This window comes from Falco rusticolus, chromosome 5, assembly GCF_015220075.1.
Source record: "Falco rusticolus isolate bFalRus1 chromosome 5, bFalRus1.pri, whole genome shotgun sequence".
NCBI classification, from domain to species: Eukaryota; Metazoa; Chordata; class Aves; order Falconiformes; family Falconidae; genus Falco; species Falco rusticolus.
The window spans coordinates 47,485,251-47,501,830 of NC_051191.1; the positions used below are offsets into that span (position 1 = coordinate 47,485,251).

The following is a 16,580-nucleotide window of genomic DNA, read 5'->3' on the forward strand; positions in this document are numbered from 1 at the left end:
AGTCTTGGAGGGCAGAAAAAGGGGTAATAGCAGGAGGAAGAATTATGGTTATTTGCTGGGTCAGCACCTCTCTGCCCTCGTGTTGCTCGCCACTGTACAGTTCGTTGGGGTTTTTTTGTACTTTAGAGTGACGGAAGAGGTTTGTAACGCACGCCTTGGAGCCTCGCAGGGCTGGAACTGCAGTGGTACTTCTCAGCTGACACCAGTCAGTGTCTTGTGCTTTGTTCCTTGCATGACCTTGGCATTGCTACAAGCTGTGCTTGCCTTAACTGTTTTAAAGCAGACAAGTTAATCAAAATAACCTCCAAATGCATTTTATTCTAGATAAACCCATACAAACACCAACATTTGTCATTTGCACTTTTTTTAAACCATTCATTTTAAACAACAGATTAACTTCTGTACAACAGGAATTACTTTACACATTAGTAAGATTTGACTTCAAACTAGATGACTGCAAAATAATGCTCTGTAAGCTAGTGTTAGAAAATATGCTGTTTGCCATAGCAGTTTGCCTGTAAACATATGAAAATAAGTTAAAGAGAAGTTTGCTTTCAGTTCAGAGGATGCGATTAGAATTGTTGGGTTGCCATAATTAATACAGCTTTAGTCAGAGGTTGTTTTTTTGGTCCGTGTAAACAGTGCATTGCAGATGTAGAAGATGTGCCAATGTTTTGTGTGCTGACTCAAACCTACCAAAAGAGCCACAATCACTTAATTATACTTCACATCACTTTGTGAGATCCACTTGATGGGTTACGAAGTCTCAGCATGACTTTAAATGGTTTACTAACAGAGTGACGCTGTTTAGGAGGCTTGAATAAAAGGCAATAATCCTATTCCAGGCTGTAGGCTAAAGCTACGGGGCCTGCTTCAACACATACTTAATCTCTAGAAATAATTAAAGCTATTGTAGCAAACAAGCAGTAGTACAAATACAGAATAGGACTGATTTTTGTTTCCTCATCATATAAACACATATAGTGAAGTTCACAGGATCCGACCCACGCAAACAGATTATATTTTACAGCTTTTCAAGCAGAAATGTTGGTGGTTTTGTTTTTTTCTGCCTGTACAGAAAGTTACTGTTGAACAAAACTATCACAGTTAATTCAAATGCACTGCCAGCAAACACCTGGAATGGAACAGAACTGCTGAGACAGCTGTCTAGCTGGAAAATCTGCTCATGCCCCTCCTTTAATTACTGTGCTTTTTTTATTTATTTGATGCTGCTTCAAAACATTGGGTTAGGAAGGATAAAAACTGAGCCCTTAAGGTACGTGTATGCTAAGCTTAAGTGCTACTCAAGCCATGGTCCACTTCTTCAGGACAGAGGGCAAGATAGGTTAGGGTTGGGGTGGGACTTTTTCTCCAATTAAAATTAAACTTATCAAAATATATTGTGCCAGGCAGAGAAGAGAACTGCTGAAAGTACTGCAACACTGTAGTGCAGTTTCCTGAACAAAGCCATACATTCCATCAAGTATAAAGTGTAAACTTAATAGCGAGTGTAAGCCTTAAATTTAAAAAAAAAAAAAAAAAAAAAAAGCAAGCCATCACAGTATGTGTTGGTGGCTGCCCTCTCTGATACGCAAGAGGTACAACTTGTGCAATCGCAGGGTAGGGAGGGGGCAGACCAGTAGGCAACGTGTTTTTGTGTTTGCTTTCATCCACGTTAACAGCCGGCCTTGCTTCTGCCAAAGCATGGTCAGCGACGTGCTCCGGAGTTAAGCCTGGTACCAGCTGCTGGTGGCCTCTGCCACTGAAGCAGCCGGCTTTAGAGCCGTTGTGCTGCAGCCTTTGGGCTCCTCCAAAGCAGCAGCATGTGACAATAAATGACTGGTTCGCTCCGCTGCTCGGGAGCCCCACACGTAGGTGTCCCCGGCTGGTCACAGCCCAGCCCAGGCTTTCTGTACTGAACTTGGGCCATCTGCACTGTTCGCAGCCCATGGCGCACTCGCCCCTGCCAAGGCAGCGACAGCTCTTCCCGCTCCCGTGGGCCACCGCGCTACGCCACTCACCTCCAGGGGTGGACCCCTCCGGAAACACGTGGAAACGTCTGTCTCATCGGCGCCTTCCCTCCATCCAGGGACGGGTGGAGGCCTGCCCAGGTGCCTCTGCGTGACCGGAGCAGACTCCACAGCAACACAACACTTGGGCTTTGCAGTGGGTGCTAGAGCTAGAGCCACGGCTGCCGCTCCACGGCCTCGCACGGCAGCCCCATCTCAGCAGCATGGCCACACACCCGCCCTCCAGCTGGGCTGACTTTAGCCACCGCAGCAACTGTAATGGCCACCCTCCTTTTGAAATGCCCACGCCCCGCAAACCCACCCCCCCAGCAGGACCACGGCAGGCAGCTACCCCCTCCCCATCCGGCCCTAGCTGTCACGTTTGCATCAGTTTCTCAGACAGTCGGAGATTACACCGGCCCTGCTGTTCCTACGTATTATTAACCTAACCCTCTTTTGACAAAGTCTTTGCGCAGATCAACCTGAAAAAAAAATATGCTGGCTTCAGAGTTGGGAGGCCCTTGTATACAGATGGCAAGACCTGCCAGGACTGCCAGCACTGACCCATGGGCTGACCACGCACCTGAGGACAGGTTTGTGCACCGAAGTGCAGCCATCGTCAACTGCTTCATCAAATCAGGGTGTCCCCACACACTGCAGCTGCACGGAGATTTCACCTGTGAAGCTGCTCACGGGTGTTTCACAGCTTATTTAAGGATGGAACGGTAGCAATGTAAACACAGACTGATGCCCGTCTAGTGCCTTTCCCCAAAAGCCTCTCCCTTGCTCAGTGGCTGGCTTTGCTTTGCATGTGGAATTTCTAACCTAAGAAAGGTAAGTACGTCCTGCCATGCGGCATCTGCCTTCAAACCTCAAACCCACTTTTTCTGCTAAACAAACACACTTGTCCTAAGTGTTGCTTTGGTGCTGTTGTTTTGTTGGGTTTTTTTCTTTTTTCTCCAAACAGGAACCAGTGTACATTTGTCTGGAAGGAAGGAAACTGCAGCTGACCCGTATTCTGAAGCCGGAGCTCATCCTTACAGTTTGGAAGTATGTGGCAAAACATCAGCTTTCTCTCTTAAAAAAAAAAAAAGAGGCAGGCAACTTACAAGTTCACACAGGCAGCTCTGAACTTGCAGTGTGTTTTGCACATCTCCTATGAGCTTGGTTTTAAGTAAGCAGAAAGCTTACTTAGGCTGTATTTTTAAACCAAAAGGTATGTGTGTTCAAGTACCTAAAAATGCTGGTCCTGCCAACGCTAGACTCGCTTTCGCATTCACATGCCCATGTTTGAATATGTAACCCTGCCCGTACTTCAGTCCCAAACGCAGACATAAATTGGAATGGTCAGAGTGGAGAAGTGTCCAAATGTTTCAAACCCTGTAAATACAGTCAGTCAAAACAGTTCTGGGAGCAGTAGCACTTTTTTAAAATCCCCCACAGTGATGCTGTGAGCCAGTGCTCTGCTCAAAGCCATTTGCATTTTTTCTTTTCATCAAATAAGGCTTTTACTTGCTGGAGCTGTTTCTGGACTTCTTCAAACCCCCGTTCTCGCTCGAGTTTGCTGACAATCTGTTAACAATTAGCAAAAAAAAAAAGAAATTTTTTTAGTGCTTATTTTACTCGCTGTTTTTTAAAGCCTGCTCTTCTGCATTCCAACAACTACTGGCAGAAAAATCCATCTGAATGCCTGCCTATATGTAAACATTCTTTTCTGACTTCAACACTCTATTTTGGTAGTTTTCCTTTTAAGTCATTGTGATTACAGGATTTGATACGCTTCCACAAAAGAATGACAGAGCCAAGCAAAAAACCCAAAACAAATCCAACACATGTTCATCTCTTGAAGTGTGAGGCAAGGCCAGTGCTCCGGTTTCACCCTAGAGCAGACTTGCAAACCATATTTATTTCTCTTCCTCTGCTCTATAAACCGAGGGCAGTAAACTGCCTCTCTTCCTCTAACTGGCCCACTTGGCACCAGCCCAGGCGATAGCAAGGCGCACTGCTGCTGTCTGAAAACTCTGCTGGCAACTCTACAAAGCGACTGAGGTCTCAGCAAACAATGAATGAGGTTTAGCCGCTCCCAGTCCAAAGCCGGAGGGGAAGGGCACAGGGAGGGTTTCCTTCTAAGGATGGGGTGAGTTTAGCCAGTACTAGCTTCAAAAACGCAAAAATGGGCACTAAGATTAGAAAGTATTCTGAAGTCTCCTCTATCAACAACTTTAATGAGCTTAATACAGTGTAGTGCCATTCTGAGGATCATCCCAAGCTTCTTTTAAGAGGGAAAGATTTGCTGCTGCACCCAGATGATTTGAGACGTTAAGAGATCAGAACCGGTAAGCTAGCTAACAGGTGACTGAGAGCTGGATGATTACAGCCAGTGCTGATGCTGTGCTGCCGGGGATGAAAGAGAGAAAGGTCTGGTTGCTGGGAGACCCAGACAACCTGCTGGAAGTGGTAACGAGACCTTCAGGCAACACACCCCAGCTCGGCTCTTATCTGCCTCCCTGCGCAGTCACACGCAGCCTCTGTTAAGGATGCTGAGCAAAACGGAGCGGAGAATCCTATCGTGCAAAGTGGAGGGCAGGGATTTTCTTACAAAGCAGCTTAGAGGTAGCCTGTGACTAAGTGCTTTCAGTTGAGAAAAGATTTCTTTTGCTAGCAATAGCAGGGACCAGAAGCTATAGCTTTTTCTCTTTAAGAGAAAGACTATGAAAGCAGAGCGTAAGAGGGCTATGATGGGAAGGGAGCAGACGCCTCTTGCTGTAAGGCTGAGTGTGCTCTGCCGAGGTGTTTGTACCGACTGTTAAATCGAGACCCCCGGTGCTACAGTCTAATCTGATTTCTGAATCTCCAGGGAAATGGAGCGTGTGCACAGGAGTTGCGACAGGCGTTAGCAGATACTCTGCAAACACAGTAAAACAAGAAATCTGGACTATATAGGAACTTCCTCAAAACTGCAAGGGAGGATTTTATTGCTACTGTTCTGTGAAATCCAGTGGTGACAGTAAAGGTGCATTTACTTCGGCCTGTGACCCCTCTTGAGAGGTGGGGCTCCAACTGCCCGGGGGGCTACACTGCTCTGCCACCCCCCTCCCCCCCTCCCCAGCTCAGCAGGAGGAGCAGCCTCAGCTGCATCACCCAGGGGCCGTCCCTGGGGCGGCACCCGCTAAGTCACCCGTCAGGCCAGCCCTTGGTTACTTCCAAGTCAAGGCCAGCTTCCAAGCCTGAGGTAGCAAGGTAACATTCAGGGATTAAGCAGGAATAGCAGACACGCTTACCTCATCATAGTATTTCACTACGTATCTGTAGATTTCAATCAAGGCCACTTTCTCATTAAATTCATTTTCATGTTTCTAAACCAGAAAAAGGTTCTAGTCAGATAGTTCTCCTTTTTAAAAAACTTAACATACAAGAAAATGAAGTTGCCGCTTCTCAACCATACCTTAGATTCCTGAGTTAGAAATTCTTCAACCTCTGAAGTGGTCAGCGGAGGCAGATCCCTGATGGCTTTATAGTATGCTTTCACCTCCTTCTTGTAGAGTGGAATGTCCTTAGCGTAGAGAAGTTTATTTGTTGGTGCTTCCTTAAAAGAAAGTATTTGAAGCCTTGTCAATTTTCACAGCACAGATTTCCTAACGTTCCACCTCCACATAGTTAATTGCATCTAATTGTGTCTGTTCTCTTTGTGACTCATTCCTCTTTGTGGTGGTTATACGCAAGGAATTAAGGTTATGAAATAAAGATGAAGAACAGATGCAGGACCTCAGTAACAGCGCATTGTGTTTCACGACAGTTGCCACGTAATTATTTCTATTGGCATCAGGAGCAATGAACATTTGTCCCTTAGACGTATTTTTCTTTCTCGCTTCCCCCTCACTGCTGCCCAGGCCTGAAAGATGGTGAAAGCTGAACCAAAGGGCTTGAGGCTGGTACCCTGTTTACGCACAGTATACAGCAGTGCTGTGGAAAGGTCCCCAGGGTAATGTGCCAGAGAGCCTTGCTAGATCCTGTCCTGGCAGGGGTTTCCCTAAAACTCTCCGGTCCCTACTACTCCTTTTGCTCAGGGGTTCGAGTGCGTGCAGAACTGACCGCCAGGCATGCACAGCCAAAGGGATGTATTTTTTTTCCCCAGGACTTCAAGAACCCAGGTCAGCACTGACCTACCAGGCAGCTTTAGGCTTATCTGTGGAAATAAACTGCTGATGTTTGTTTGGCAGGAGCCGAAGCCCCACCTGGAAACCATGTTTTCAGAACGTAAAAGTGGGGGCTGGTAGTTTCCTGTCACTGCTCTAGTTTAAAGTCTGGGGAATAAATGACATCACCACGTGACATCTTGTCACTACTGTTTCCACTGTGCAATGAGATTATTTAAATGTTTGTTTTCTAAGTGGCTAAAGAATGTTTTAAGATAAAAGGCTAACAATCATGAAAGTAAATAGATTTTAGTACTAAAAGGCCACAAGATATTTACTGCACTGAAAACCTTTATCACATTTCAGCATCCCTTTTCAAATGGCTAATGGAAGCCGTAGTATCAACAGTACTTCAGAACAGATGTTAAGCACAGAAACCTGACAGACCATGCTCATTTGCAGTTTTCCCATCAAGTTATGTGATTAGTCTGAATTCATGACACTTCACTCCTAAAATTAGATAAATAAATATTTTTCATTTACCTGCAACAGATAAGCAGTTGGTTCAGATCACACAGGAAATTAGTCTATTTTTTTTTAGGCTAAAAAACGACTAGCCTTTTTTTCTTGGTAGCGTGAGCCTGAACAAATGCTTCCTGCTTTGGTCCAAAGAAAAGGAAAATATCCTTGGGGAAAAATGAAGTATTTCTGCTCCCCAGAGTCCTGGACACTATACTACAGAGCTTTTGAATGTAACGTTTCTGGACTTGTTACTCCAACAAATAATTTTGCATATAAAAAGAGAGCAGCTAGTACATCTGAAAGGAACTGTTTCAAACTTTAAAGCTCTTTCAAGTATTCTTACAGCTCCCAGTAGCTTACCGTGTGTGTTTTCTGCACACTGGTGTACGGCAGACAAAATTTGGACTACTTACCAAATAATGCTAATATTTTTAAGACCTGTGTTCAAAAATCCTTTAAACCTTCATTAAAATCTTACAATTTCCACCCTCTCCCACACGTTCTACAAACACACTGTGCAGAGACTAACTGCAGAGAGGACAAGCAGCAGTTAACTATACAGCATTTCAGCAGCTGTATCTGTCTCCTCCAGTGAATTCTTCAAAGTCTCGTGAGACAGAGCAACAAGGAATGGAAACCCAGCTTAATTAGGCCACTGACAGTTTTGCCCCCGATGTCAGCAGATCCAGGACTCCATCCCCTAAATCATTACAGAGTTGAAAAAGACATGGTTTGAGAAGTGCGGAAAAAACTGGAAGGGCAGCATACCTTCCCCAGAGTCTGTTCTGCTAGAGAAAAGGCATCCATGAAAGCTTGTGCGATTACAGACAAACAGCCATCTATATGCGAAGTCTTCTTAATATCAAAGACAAACTGGGGATTCTTCAGTATGTTCACCCAGAAGCGAAGAGGAAGACTAGACAGAGAAACAACAAGCATCTTTAAAATTAACAACTCGGGTAGCACAACTGCCTTAAAATGGTAGTTTAATTACACTGCACTCACGGAAAGAAGCACATTTCTGGCTGTTAAAAAAGGGATCAGGGAACAAAGGCTACAGAGCAAACGCATCACTCGGTCACCCTTCCATCTTCGAATAATGTCACAACCTGCAGGTACTTCTGTCTGAGTGAGAAGTCACCATGCAGACTTACAAGTCCTGGAAGCTATGGTGGTTTGTATCAGTATCCAATCACAATATACTAGTTACTGGGATCCACAGAGCCAAACCCAGACCTGCCAAAATCTCAATTCTTCTGACGGCAGGTGACCTGTTCCATCTTTGCAACTACCCTTTCAGAGAGTGCACGCACTCCTGTGCATATCGTATGGGCATACCTGTTGGTTTTCCATATGTGAACCACGTCAGGGTCAGTAATTTTTTTGCTCTCAGCCTGGGCGTCCAGAAAGTCAAAAAAGTACTTGATGGCAACAGGTGCTTTATTGTTGGGTAAACTCCAAATGCTCCTGAAGAGCTTTTCAACAACCGAATGAATTGCAACCTGAAAAGTAAGAAAATGAACCACGCTATTTTTGCACAAGAATAGTGCTTTTTCTCTCAGAGAGCTGAGCAAGGCAATCATGCACCGAAACTACAATACACTTGTGGCAAACATCTAGGCCATAGGTTATTGGCAAACAAGACAGTCAATAGTAAAACTGAAACTACAAATGCACCATAATGATCTGCTTTCAAATGTCACATGGCCTATCACTTTACCAACAGAAGAATTGTGGTGAACTTTGTGATACATCGTAGGTGGAAGGAATCGCTCCTTTCAAACAAGACAATATCAACTCTTCAGATACTGTCAGCACTGTTGCTAAAGGCATTTGGAGCTTGGACTGGAAGCAAGAGGAAGGTGAGCAAAAGGAGTTTAAGCAGTTTTCTAGGGCACTGGTCTCCAGGGTGCTGTCTGCGACACATGTTGAACACAGGTGCTCATCAACACTTCACAGCCAAGTGACTGTGGCGCTTGATCTAGTTCTAGGATAACAGCTTTGGACGGCATATGAAGACACTAACATTAGAGAGAAGAACTGAAAACTGGGTATTTCTGATCCAGAAGTGAAACTACTTGGCTCATAAAAGCAAAGGCTTGGCTGCTGGTGGACTCACTGACATCACAGAGTATTCATAAGGGGAAGCAAACAAAGCAAAACTGTTTTGTGCTTTTTTTCTTCACGTCTGTTCTGAAGCTCAGTTCAACCCAATTTTCTCTCAACAAGAAGGACTTAAGTGTACCCCAGGGCCTCGGTGCACCACTGGCCAGTTCATTTCACGGGGCAAACTCTGCATCTGTGTCTCTGTGTGTGTATGGGTGAGAGAGAGAGCAAGGGAGAGACACGGCTCAATGCCATTTCCTTTAGTGCGCAGCGTATCACGGGTGGAATTTCGCAGCAAAGGGTATCACGGCACTGTTGTTCAGAGCACTATCCTGCTCTGGAGAAGATGATTAATTTAAAGCCCTGTAAAAGGACTGTTTCTTAAGAGTCTGATCTTTCCTTTTGTACTTCAGCCTTCCACCGTAAGTTACTGGTTTACTCCAGTAATTCCTAAGGGCTTATGTTAGTTTCCACAGCTAATGAGAGATGACCAGTCTTCATTCTCACTTTGGGCAGTGTCCCAAATTACTTCAGATGCTATCAACAATCTAACTAAATAATGACTGATAGATTTTTAAATTCAAGGTGGCCATAATCATCATCCCTTCAGGCCTCTTGCATCACACAGCTCTCTGTGTTGTGTACTAATTAATATTTTAAGAAATATGCTGTTGCAAAGAGTTTCATAACCCTTTTGAGTAAGTCAGAAACAAGATGGCATTACTGGAGGGAGTAGGAAGGACTTATTCCTAAGGAAAGTGCATTGTATAAATTGGGTAATTGTAGTAAAACTCCAAAAGACCTATTAAAATGAAAAAAAAAATTAAATGTTTTAAAATAAAATAAGACCTTGTTTTCAAAATTAATCTAGTTATTCTGGATGCTTAATTTGAGATCCTAAAAGATTATTTCATTTCATGGGCAGTATTTTATGAAACTCAGGCCTTGGAAGTGGTCTGTAAGCTGGGCAAAGTCTAGCAGAGAGTGAGAAGATTGTTGACTGAAAGCTGTCTCTCCAGAAGGGATCGTTCTCATTCTATGGGACTCAGTGGCAAAACTCGCTTTCTATAAGCTCAGTAACCCACCTTTATTCTTTAACCTGAGAAAAGAAGTCGTGCTTACTGAGGAGATAGAGAGATAGGAGATAGACAGATAGGAGATAGACAACTTTAAAACTCTAGCATTAGAAAACCTGAAATATGTCTGTCTTTGCAAATGGTCGTAATCCATACTTAGCACAGTGACTTTTTTTAGGCTACCTTTTTATTTAACATTGGATACACATGCGGGAAGTCTGCGTAATTTCTGCTTTCATTTCTATTTCTGTTCTGCCAGATTAGCCAAGCCTAACATCAGCCCTCCCCCCAACAAGGCTTTTACAGTGTACCTTAGTTGACAGAAGCTTTGTCAGGTACATTTCTTTCACTTTGAATTTTTGCTTTCCTTTGTGACCTCCTCCTTTCACATCCTTGTTTGCTTCAGAGTCTGGTAAAATCTGTCACGAAGAGATTAGAGAGATTACACAGATACAAATACAGCTCAGTACTAAATCTACCACTTAACAGTGTAATGACTGAACTCACCAAATGACAGTGTTCATCCGAGTAGTCCACATCTAAACAACAGAAAGGAGAGAGCAAAGAGGCATTAACGAAAGACATGGCTACAAGCTTGTGAATTCTGCTGGGCTCTGGGTTGTGCAGCAGGGTGCGTGCCCGCATGCCGAGGAAGCGGGCTGGCTGTCCTGCTTTCCTGCCTGTGGTGTGGGGGGAGCCTCTGAGAAACACACAGGTCATGTCTCCCCTCTCCAGTGCCAGCCTGTAGCTGGGACCACTAAGCTAGGGCATCATCACCTGCTGCTGGGGTAAGCTGGCTGCAGATTGAAGCTCCTCTGAAAGGAGGACAACAGACAGCAGGTGAGATGATTGCATTGGTTTAGTCTCTAACAGTACTCGGTGCAGGTGGGCTAAGGTCAGGCTTGAAAGCAGTGACTGAGAACAGACAACCCTGTTCTTGCTGAGGGCGAGAGCAGTGCCATCCCAGTGACTTGCACCTCAGGGATGCATCTCTCCTAACTCTAGATGTCGACTTTGACAGTGAGGACCACATGCTAGGAGTGTCTGTTTCTCCCCAGGGGCTACAGAAAGTCCACCTTCCCCAAGCCACCAGCTGGGATAGAGCAACCTGATTGCAGGGGTAGATGAGATTAACTGACCCCTCGTAAGCACCTTTTAATTCCTGACCTGCTGTTGAGACAGCCCAAAGAAAGCTTTCAGAAACACAGCCAAGAGAATAAAAAAAAATAAATCCCAAACTACACTTTTTTTGTTACGCCTGTGTCTGGACAGCACACTATGTCTGTGATGCACAGCACTGGGCACCAGAGCAAGGCATGTTCCCTGTGTTGGTCCCACCAGTCACTGCTTTGTGTCGCCCGGGCTTTCCTGCCTATGAGTCCGTATCTTTAAGCACTCATATGCCGAGGACTGTAAGTCCTTCTGTCCTTTCTTTCTCCTCCTAGGCCCACTATGCCTACCAGAGGCCCAGAGCCAGGGTAACACGGCTCTTCGTTTGGCTCAACCATATCAAAGTGCCAATTTGTCTGACCTCCTATTGACCAGGATACAACCTGTCACAGCTCAGCTCTCTGCATTCCCAGCTCATTCCCCACAAAAGGTTAAATAGGTTGCAGCTCCTTTGTTACCTGATCGGGTGTTTGCCTTCTTTTTAAAGACTTTTACGGTGGCTCCATTTGAAATCTGAAAGCAAAACCAAACATATCATGCTGAGACAAAAGTGTTTAGAATTCACAAACCCCTCAGTTTCATTTCTCCTGTCTTTAAGCCCGTGGTGGTGAAGGAGCACGCCAGCCCGCCTCATCCTCACCACGGCGTGCACGGCTGTCAGCCCACAGCCAGGGCTGGGCTTTCAGGCATGGGCAGCAGCTGTGGTTTGTTAGCCTTACCTGGAAAGGTGGGATGGCAGTTCTTCTGCAAACCAGTCTTTAAGACCTTTCCCTTTCTTTGATTTTTCTAGTTCAGCTCCTATTTGGACATTTTCATTTCCATGTACTGCTTTGTGCCGCTTCTTGCAACCCATCTTTCTACAGACTGCCCAGGCTGAGTTCCCTGGCTCCAGCGCGATAGGATCTTAGAGGAAGCTGAGGCAGGGAGGGGAAAACCAGGACGGTTTCTCTTCTGGCTGCCTTTCTTTGAGCTCAGTCCATTCCCCTCATGCCCTACAGCGGGGACATGTTGAGGGCCTAGCCTGGTGCTCCCAAGAACTATTTTCAAACTTAGCAAAATATTTACACCCTGTGAACTGTAAAGTCAAGATCCATATCTAGCTACCTTGGGATTTCTAGGAAAAAAACAACCCCCGCCTTCCCTGAATTTATAGTGCTGCCGGGGGATGGTAACTATTATCTTTAAAAGAAACTGGCAAGTCATGCTTTTATTGTCGAAGAGTAACTGAAAAAAGGTTCCCACTGAGAACTACACCACTGCTCTGCTGTCAAATGCTGGGTCTTGCCAAGTGCTAGTGTACTTCCCTCTATAATTACAAAAACAACTGGCCAGTTCTAGGAAGGGATCTCTGCCAAAATAATTTAAGTGTTTTTTAAACCTTGGCAGCCAGCCTGGTGTGAGAAACCAGTTTAAACATTAAGATACTCTATCAAAAGCTGTGTCTTGCGCCAAAGAAATCTGCACTTGCACTTGCTCCTGGAAAGTAAATGCGATCTATTTTATAAGTACGATTTTTTGCAGGGTTTCCATTTGTCATACAGTGTTCCAGAGCTCTTTCAGATAACACAGAGCACTTTAAAACCTACAAGTGGGAATACGCTCTAAGGCTAGCTTGTGAGGTGACACAGACAGTCCTCCTCCTTGGCCCTCAAGATAAGTAAACCGGAACAGCGCTACCCAGCAGCTGACACGCTCCCAGAGCAGTGTGGCTATACGCTGCCTCCGCTCCTTCTCCAAGAAGCAGGAGCACAGCTCCACGCTGGAATCTGTTGCCTCCTGTCCTGAGGGAGATGGGCAGAGCTCGGAGGCAGAACTGTGCTTCCTGCCAGGAACGGGAAGCATTGGTGCAGTGCAGTCATAATCCAAGCCCCCACTTCAGGTTTTATTTCTGGGACAAATTGTGCTTTTAGCATTGAGTGGAATACGCTTTCCCTGCTTTATCATTACTGCAGCAGCCATACCTCCTGTTTCTTTCATTATGATCCAATAACAATAAAAGTAAGCCCTTCTTTTTGTGTCCTGATGCCTAAACCGCTTTTCATGGTGGGCTGCTTCCACGGGCACCTCAAAACATCTTTACTTTGTCAGGTGCGTTATTGAGGGGCACAAACAGAGAGAGTGGAGATCTGTTCAGATCCACACAACATGGAGTACAAGCTACTTTGCAAAACATAAGACGTAGCAGAGTGGCTCTATGTATCTTTCCTGTTCTCCAGGCCTCCTGTCCTCCCTATAATCCAGTTCTTGGCAGTGAGCTCCCTGGATCACTCATTCAGATTTACCCTCTGGGGCTGTGCCTGATCCTGGAATATGCAATGCTGCTACAGGCTGAGAAATCGGAGATCTGTGACTGGACAGCAGACCTGAAAGCGGTTCTCTAGCTCTCTTCTTATGTGGGAACGAGGACATCATGATAACCAGCAACTTTCTTGTCAAGGCTTCTCATTATTCTCATGCAAACAATACTGCAGACCTCATAAAAAAATCACATCAATAACCCTACCAGGAGCAAAAAATTAGAGCAAAAGGAGCACACAAATCAGACACACATGAAAGTCTAGAAACAGCGACTTTTTTCACGTTCAGAAACACCACAAGAAATGCAAACATCCTCTACTTGTGCATTTTCAAAGCCAGTGTAGAAACTATGTCTGCTTTTTCAAGAATGACCGGGTCTTCTGGGACCTTTGCAACACAACCCTCATCCTCCAGTATCTTAAAAATATTTGATGGTACTTCCCAGTTTCAAAAATCTGGTTACATTCTAGCATTTAAGGCTGGCAAACAGAAAGAAAAAATCAGGCTTGTCACGAAACTAGGCACTGTTGAAATGTAAGTTGGAATTCCTCAGGCAATGCTACTACCCTCACACTGTGTATGCAATGTTCCTTTTTCTTGCTAACTAGACACCTTTACACTCCTTTTTGCATTAATATGCATACAAGAAAATAAACTAGATATGCTAATGGCTGATACTTGCCACTAAGCCACAACCTAAAATGCCACTAAGCTTCTGCCTAAAAGGTCCATTTTTGTGTCAGAAAAAGCAAACTAAAATATCTGAGACAACCAGCACAATTTCCATAAGGCAGCTGCTAAGCTATAATTGGTGTAGTTACAGCTTTGCAAAAACAATTGAGCCTCCAATCTAACTTGCATCTGCCTGCAGAAACCTCAGACGAAAATAAGGGCTGGGACAATGATACCCAGGAATGACAGTGACCAACTGGAGCAGACTCGTTTGCCATGAGGTACGGCACCCAGGAGCCATGGCATGCCATGAGCTCAGGAAGTGCCAAAAGCTACCAGGTAAAATCAGGGAATTGGAATAGCTGCCTGCAGTAAAGAGAGTGGGTACTACGACGTTAGAGAGAAGTTCAAATACCTAATCGGACTCGAATCTCCATTGACCTTTGCTGCACAGACTCCGAGTGTAACACCGCAATGTCCTAATATGTACAAATCTTTACAAGTGGAGAGGGGGGAGTCCCACATTAATCTACAGATGATTCAAAAAAGGCACAGGAAAAGCTGTATTTGAGACACAGGGCATCGGGGTTCACTGCTGCCTCCCCAAGAGGTAAGGAGCGCAACAAACACCTACAGAAATCTGTAAAGTGACTCCAAATGAGCTTGGGCCAGATCTGAGCAGCTTTTTGTTCTGCCCAAGCTACTAACAGTCCTGCTAGGAGTCCTCGTTTCTCTCTGTGGATCGCACTGTATTTGCTTATGCAGACAACAATGTGTTCAGGGCTGGCTCAGGTTTCGCAGCACCATACTGCATTGCATGGCACAGACTACACTCATCAGCAAAACTTCTAAATAAATAAAAATAGATCATGATGTTAAGAGCCAGATTTTCAAATTCAACAACAAGGCATGAAGAAAGCTCACTGAAAGCACTCAGCATACTAACCTCATTTCCCAAATCCATCTGTAAGCATCAAAACGTGAGCTACCTTATCACCCGAGGCCAACCATCTGTTGCACGTTGTACCCCAGCCTCTCACCTTCTACTTTGACTACTGTCAGTGGAAACTCCTTAGACAGGCAATGTGACTTGCTATGCTTTTGCAACGTGCTACCCCCGGAAGGGCTCTTCGACCAGTTGCAGCCTTGTGTGTTTTGCAACAATGAACAAATTACTGCAACATTAAAAGTGACTGGTTTATAGCTGCAATTGGAAGTGGAGGGGAAAACTTACGGTACGAGTGGTGACAGTTGATGGAAGCAGAAACAGAGAGAAAAAGGGAAGGAGGCTGACACAGGAGGTCTGAAGAGAAGAGCGAGAGCAAACTCATCAGTCCTTTCTATTCTGACTCGCAATGAGCTTTCACAAATATCACTACTGCCTGTTCAGAAAATCAAAATATGAGGTGGGAAGAGATATAAACAATTGCTCATGGTGCAACAAAACCTCAGCAGCAGAGACTAGAAAAGACTCAAGGCAACATTCATAGCTGGAAATCAGATGCTGTTCTAACTGAAATGCTCAACAGAAACAACAGTTTACCTGGTATGCTTAAACCAAGCAACCCTGCAACAAGCAAACCTCTGAAAAGTAACAGAAAACATATGACTCATTGGCAAGTTGTGTGTCACACATTCCTTCCCTTCTGTTGATAATGCTCAGTGCTTTCTTCAAGGTTTTGGTCAATCAAGATACTTCTATGAGGACAGTATAGTCTTCTATAGACTTCTGGATTCATTAGTATGGCTCCTGTACTTACCTCATAATGACCAATGGTATTTAGCTTCCTTATCCCATCCTCCATCACCTCTGAGGAACCATCAATATCTAACAGTTCTCTTTGCTGCTCTTCAGACACAAGTTCTGCGATATGACAGCAACAGAAAACAATTACATCCCAACAGCATTCTTACTGTACAGATGTTTGTAAAGAAAAACAACACCTAATTATTTCTAGACCAGTGGCTCCCAACTGAGCTGTTTCTCTCTGTCCTTGTGCTAGGTCATATGAGAGTCATTTTGCACTCCCCACGCTACAGATTCTTTTTCTGAGGTGACAGTTTGGGTGGCTTCCACTACTGCAGGCTACTGGTGCTTCACTTTGTGTTGGAGTTCTTGGAGGTGCTTTCACCTAATCTAGCTATTCTGTTGCACGAGCGTGCCCGGGTGTTACGGCCACATTGAGACTAGAAGAAAGGTTCCACAAGCCACTTCTAAGAGATCACCAAAACGAGCTGCACGAGACTGACACAGTATTTGTGAAGGGTGGTCAGGCACTGGTAGTAGATATAAACATCAGATATAAAAGTAAATTATCACCACTTGCTGACATAGCGTCTGAGAAGGTGAGGAAATACCAGCATCTTAGGGGGCAAATCTGGGAGGTGACAAATACAAATACAAATAAAGTTTGTTAGATTTCTTACTGGATCACACGGGAAGTGGTATGGTGGCAACTACATGGTGGCTTTTATCTGACCCTGGGCCCCTGAAGACCTGAGAAGGAAAGGTGGCTCGACTCATCTGCTGGAATGGCCTTATTTACATGTGTAGATATTATAGGTATCTTTGTGATTCACATGCAAACTAT

At 44.7% G+C, this 16,580-nt stretch overlaps 1 protein-coding gene across 1 annotated transcript in view; it reads right to left on the reverse strand.

The window, feature by feature from the left end:
• Positions 1-298: 298 nt before the first annotated feature.
• PLXNC1 (plexin C1) overlaps positions 299-16,580 on the reverse strand; it is a 72,271-nt gene continuing 55,989 nt past the window's right edge. The window contains exons 23-31 of the mRNA XM_037387869.1: positions 15,750-15,853; positions 11,478-11,532; positions 10,357-10,388; positions 10,161-10,268; positions 8,006-8,169; positions 7,436-7,583; positions 5,455-5,595; positions 5,291-5,365; positions 299-3,581 (exon numbers count right to left, since the gene is read on the reverse strand). Coding sequence (XP_037243766.1) covers positions 3,477-3,581; positions 5,291-5,365; positions 5,455-5,595; positions 7,436-7,583; positions 8,006-8,169; positions 10,161-10,268; positions 10,357-10,388; positions 11,478-11,532; positions 15,750-15,853 — 932 coding nt within the window. The 3' untranslated portion in view covers positions 299-3,476. The remainder of the gene's footprint in view (positions 3,582-5,290; positions 5,366-5,454; positions 5,596-7,435; positions 7,584-8,005; positions 8,170-10,160; positions 10,269-10,356; positions 10,389-11,477; positions 11,533-15,749; positions 15,854-16,580) is intronic.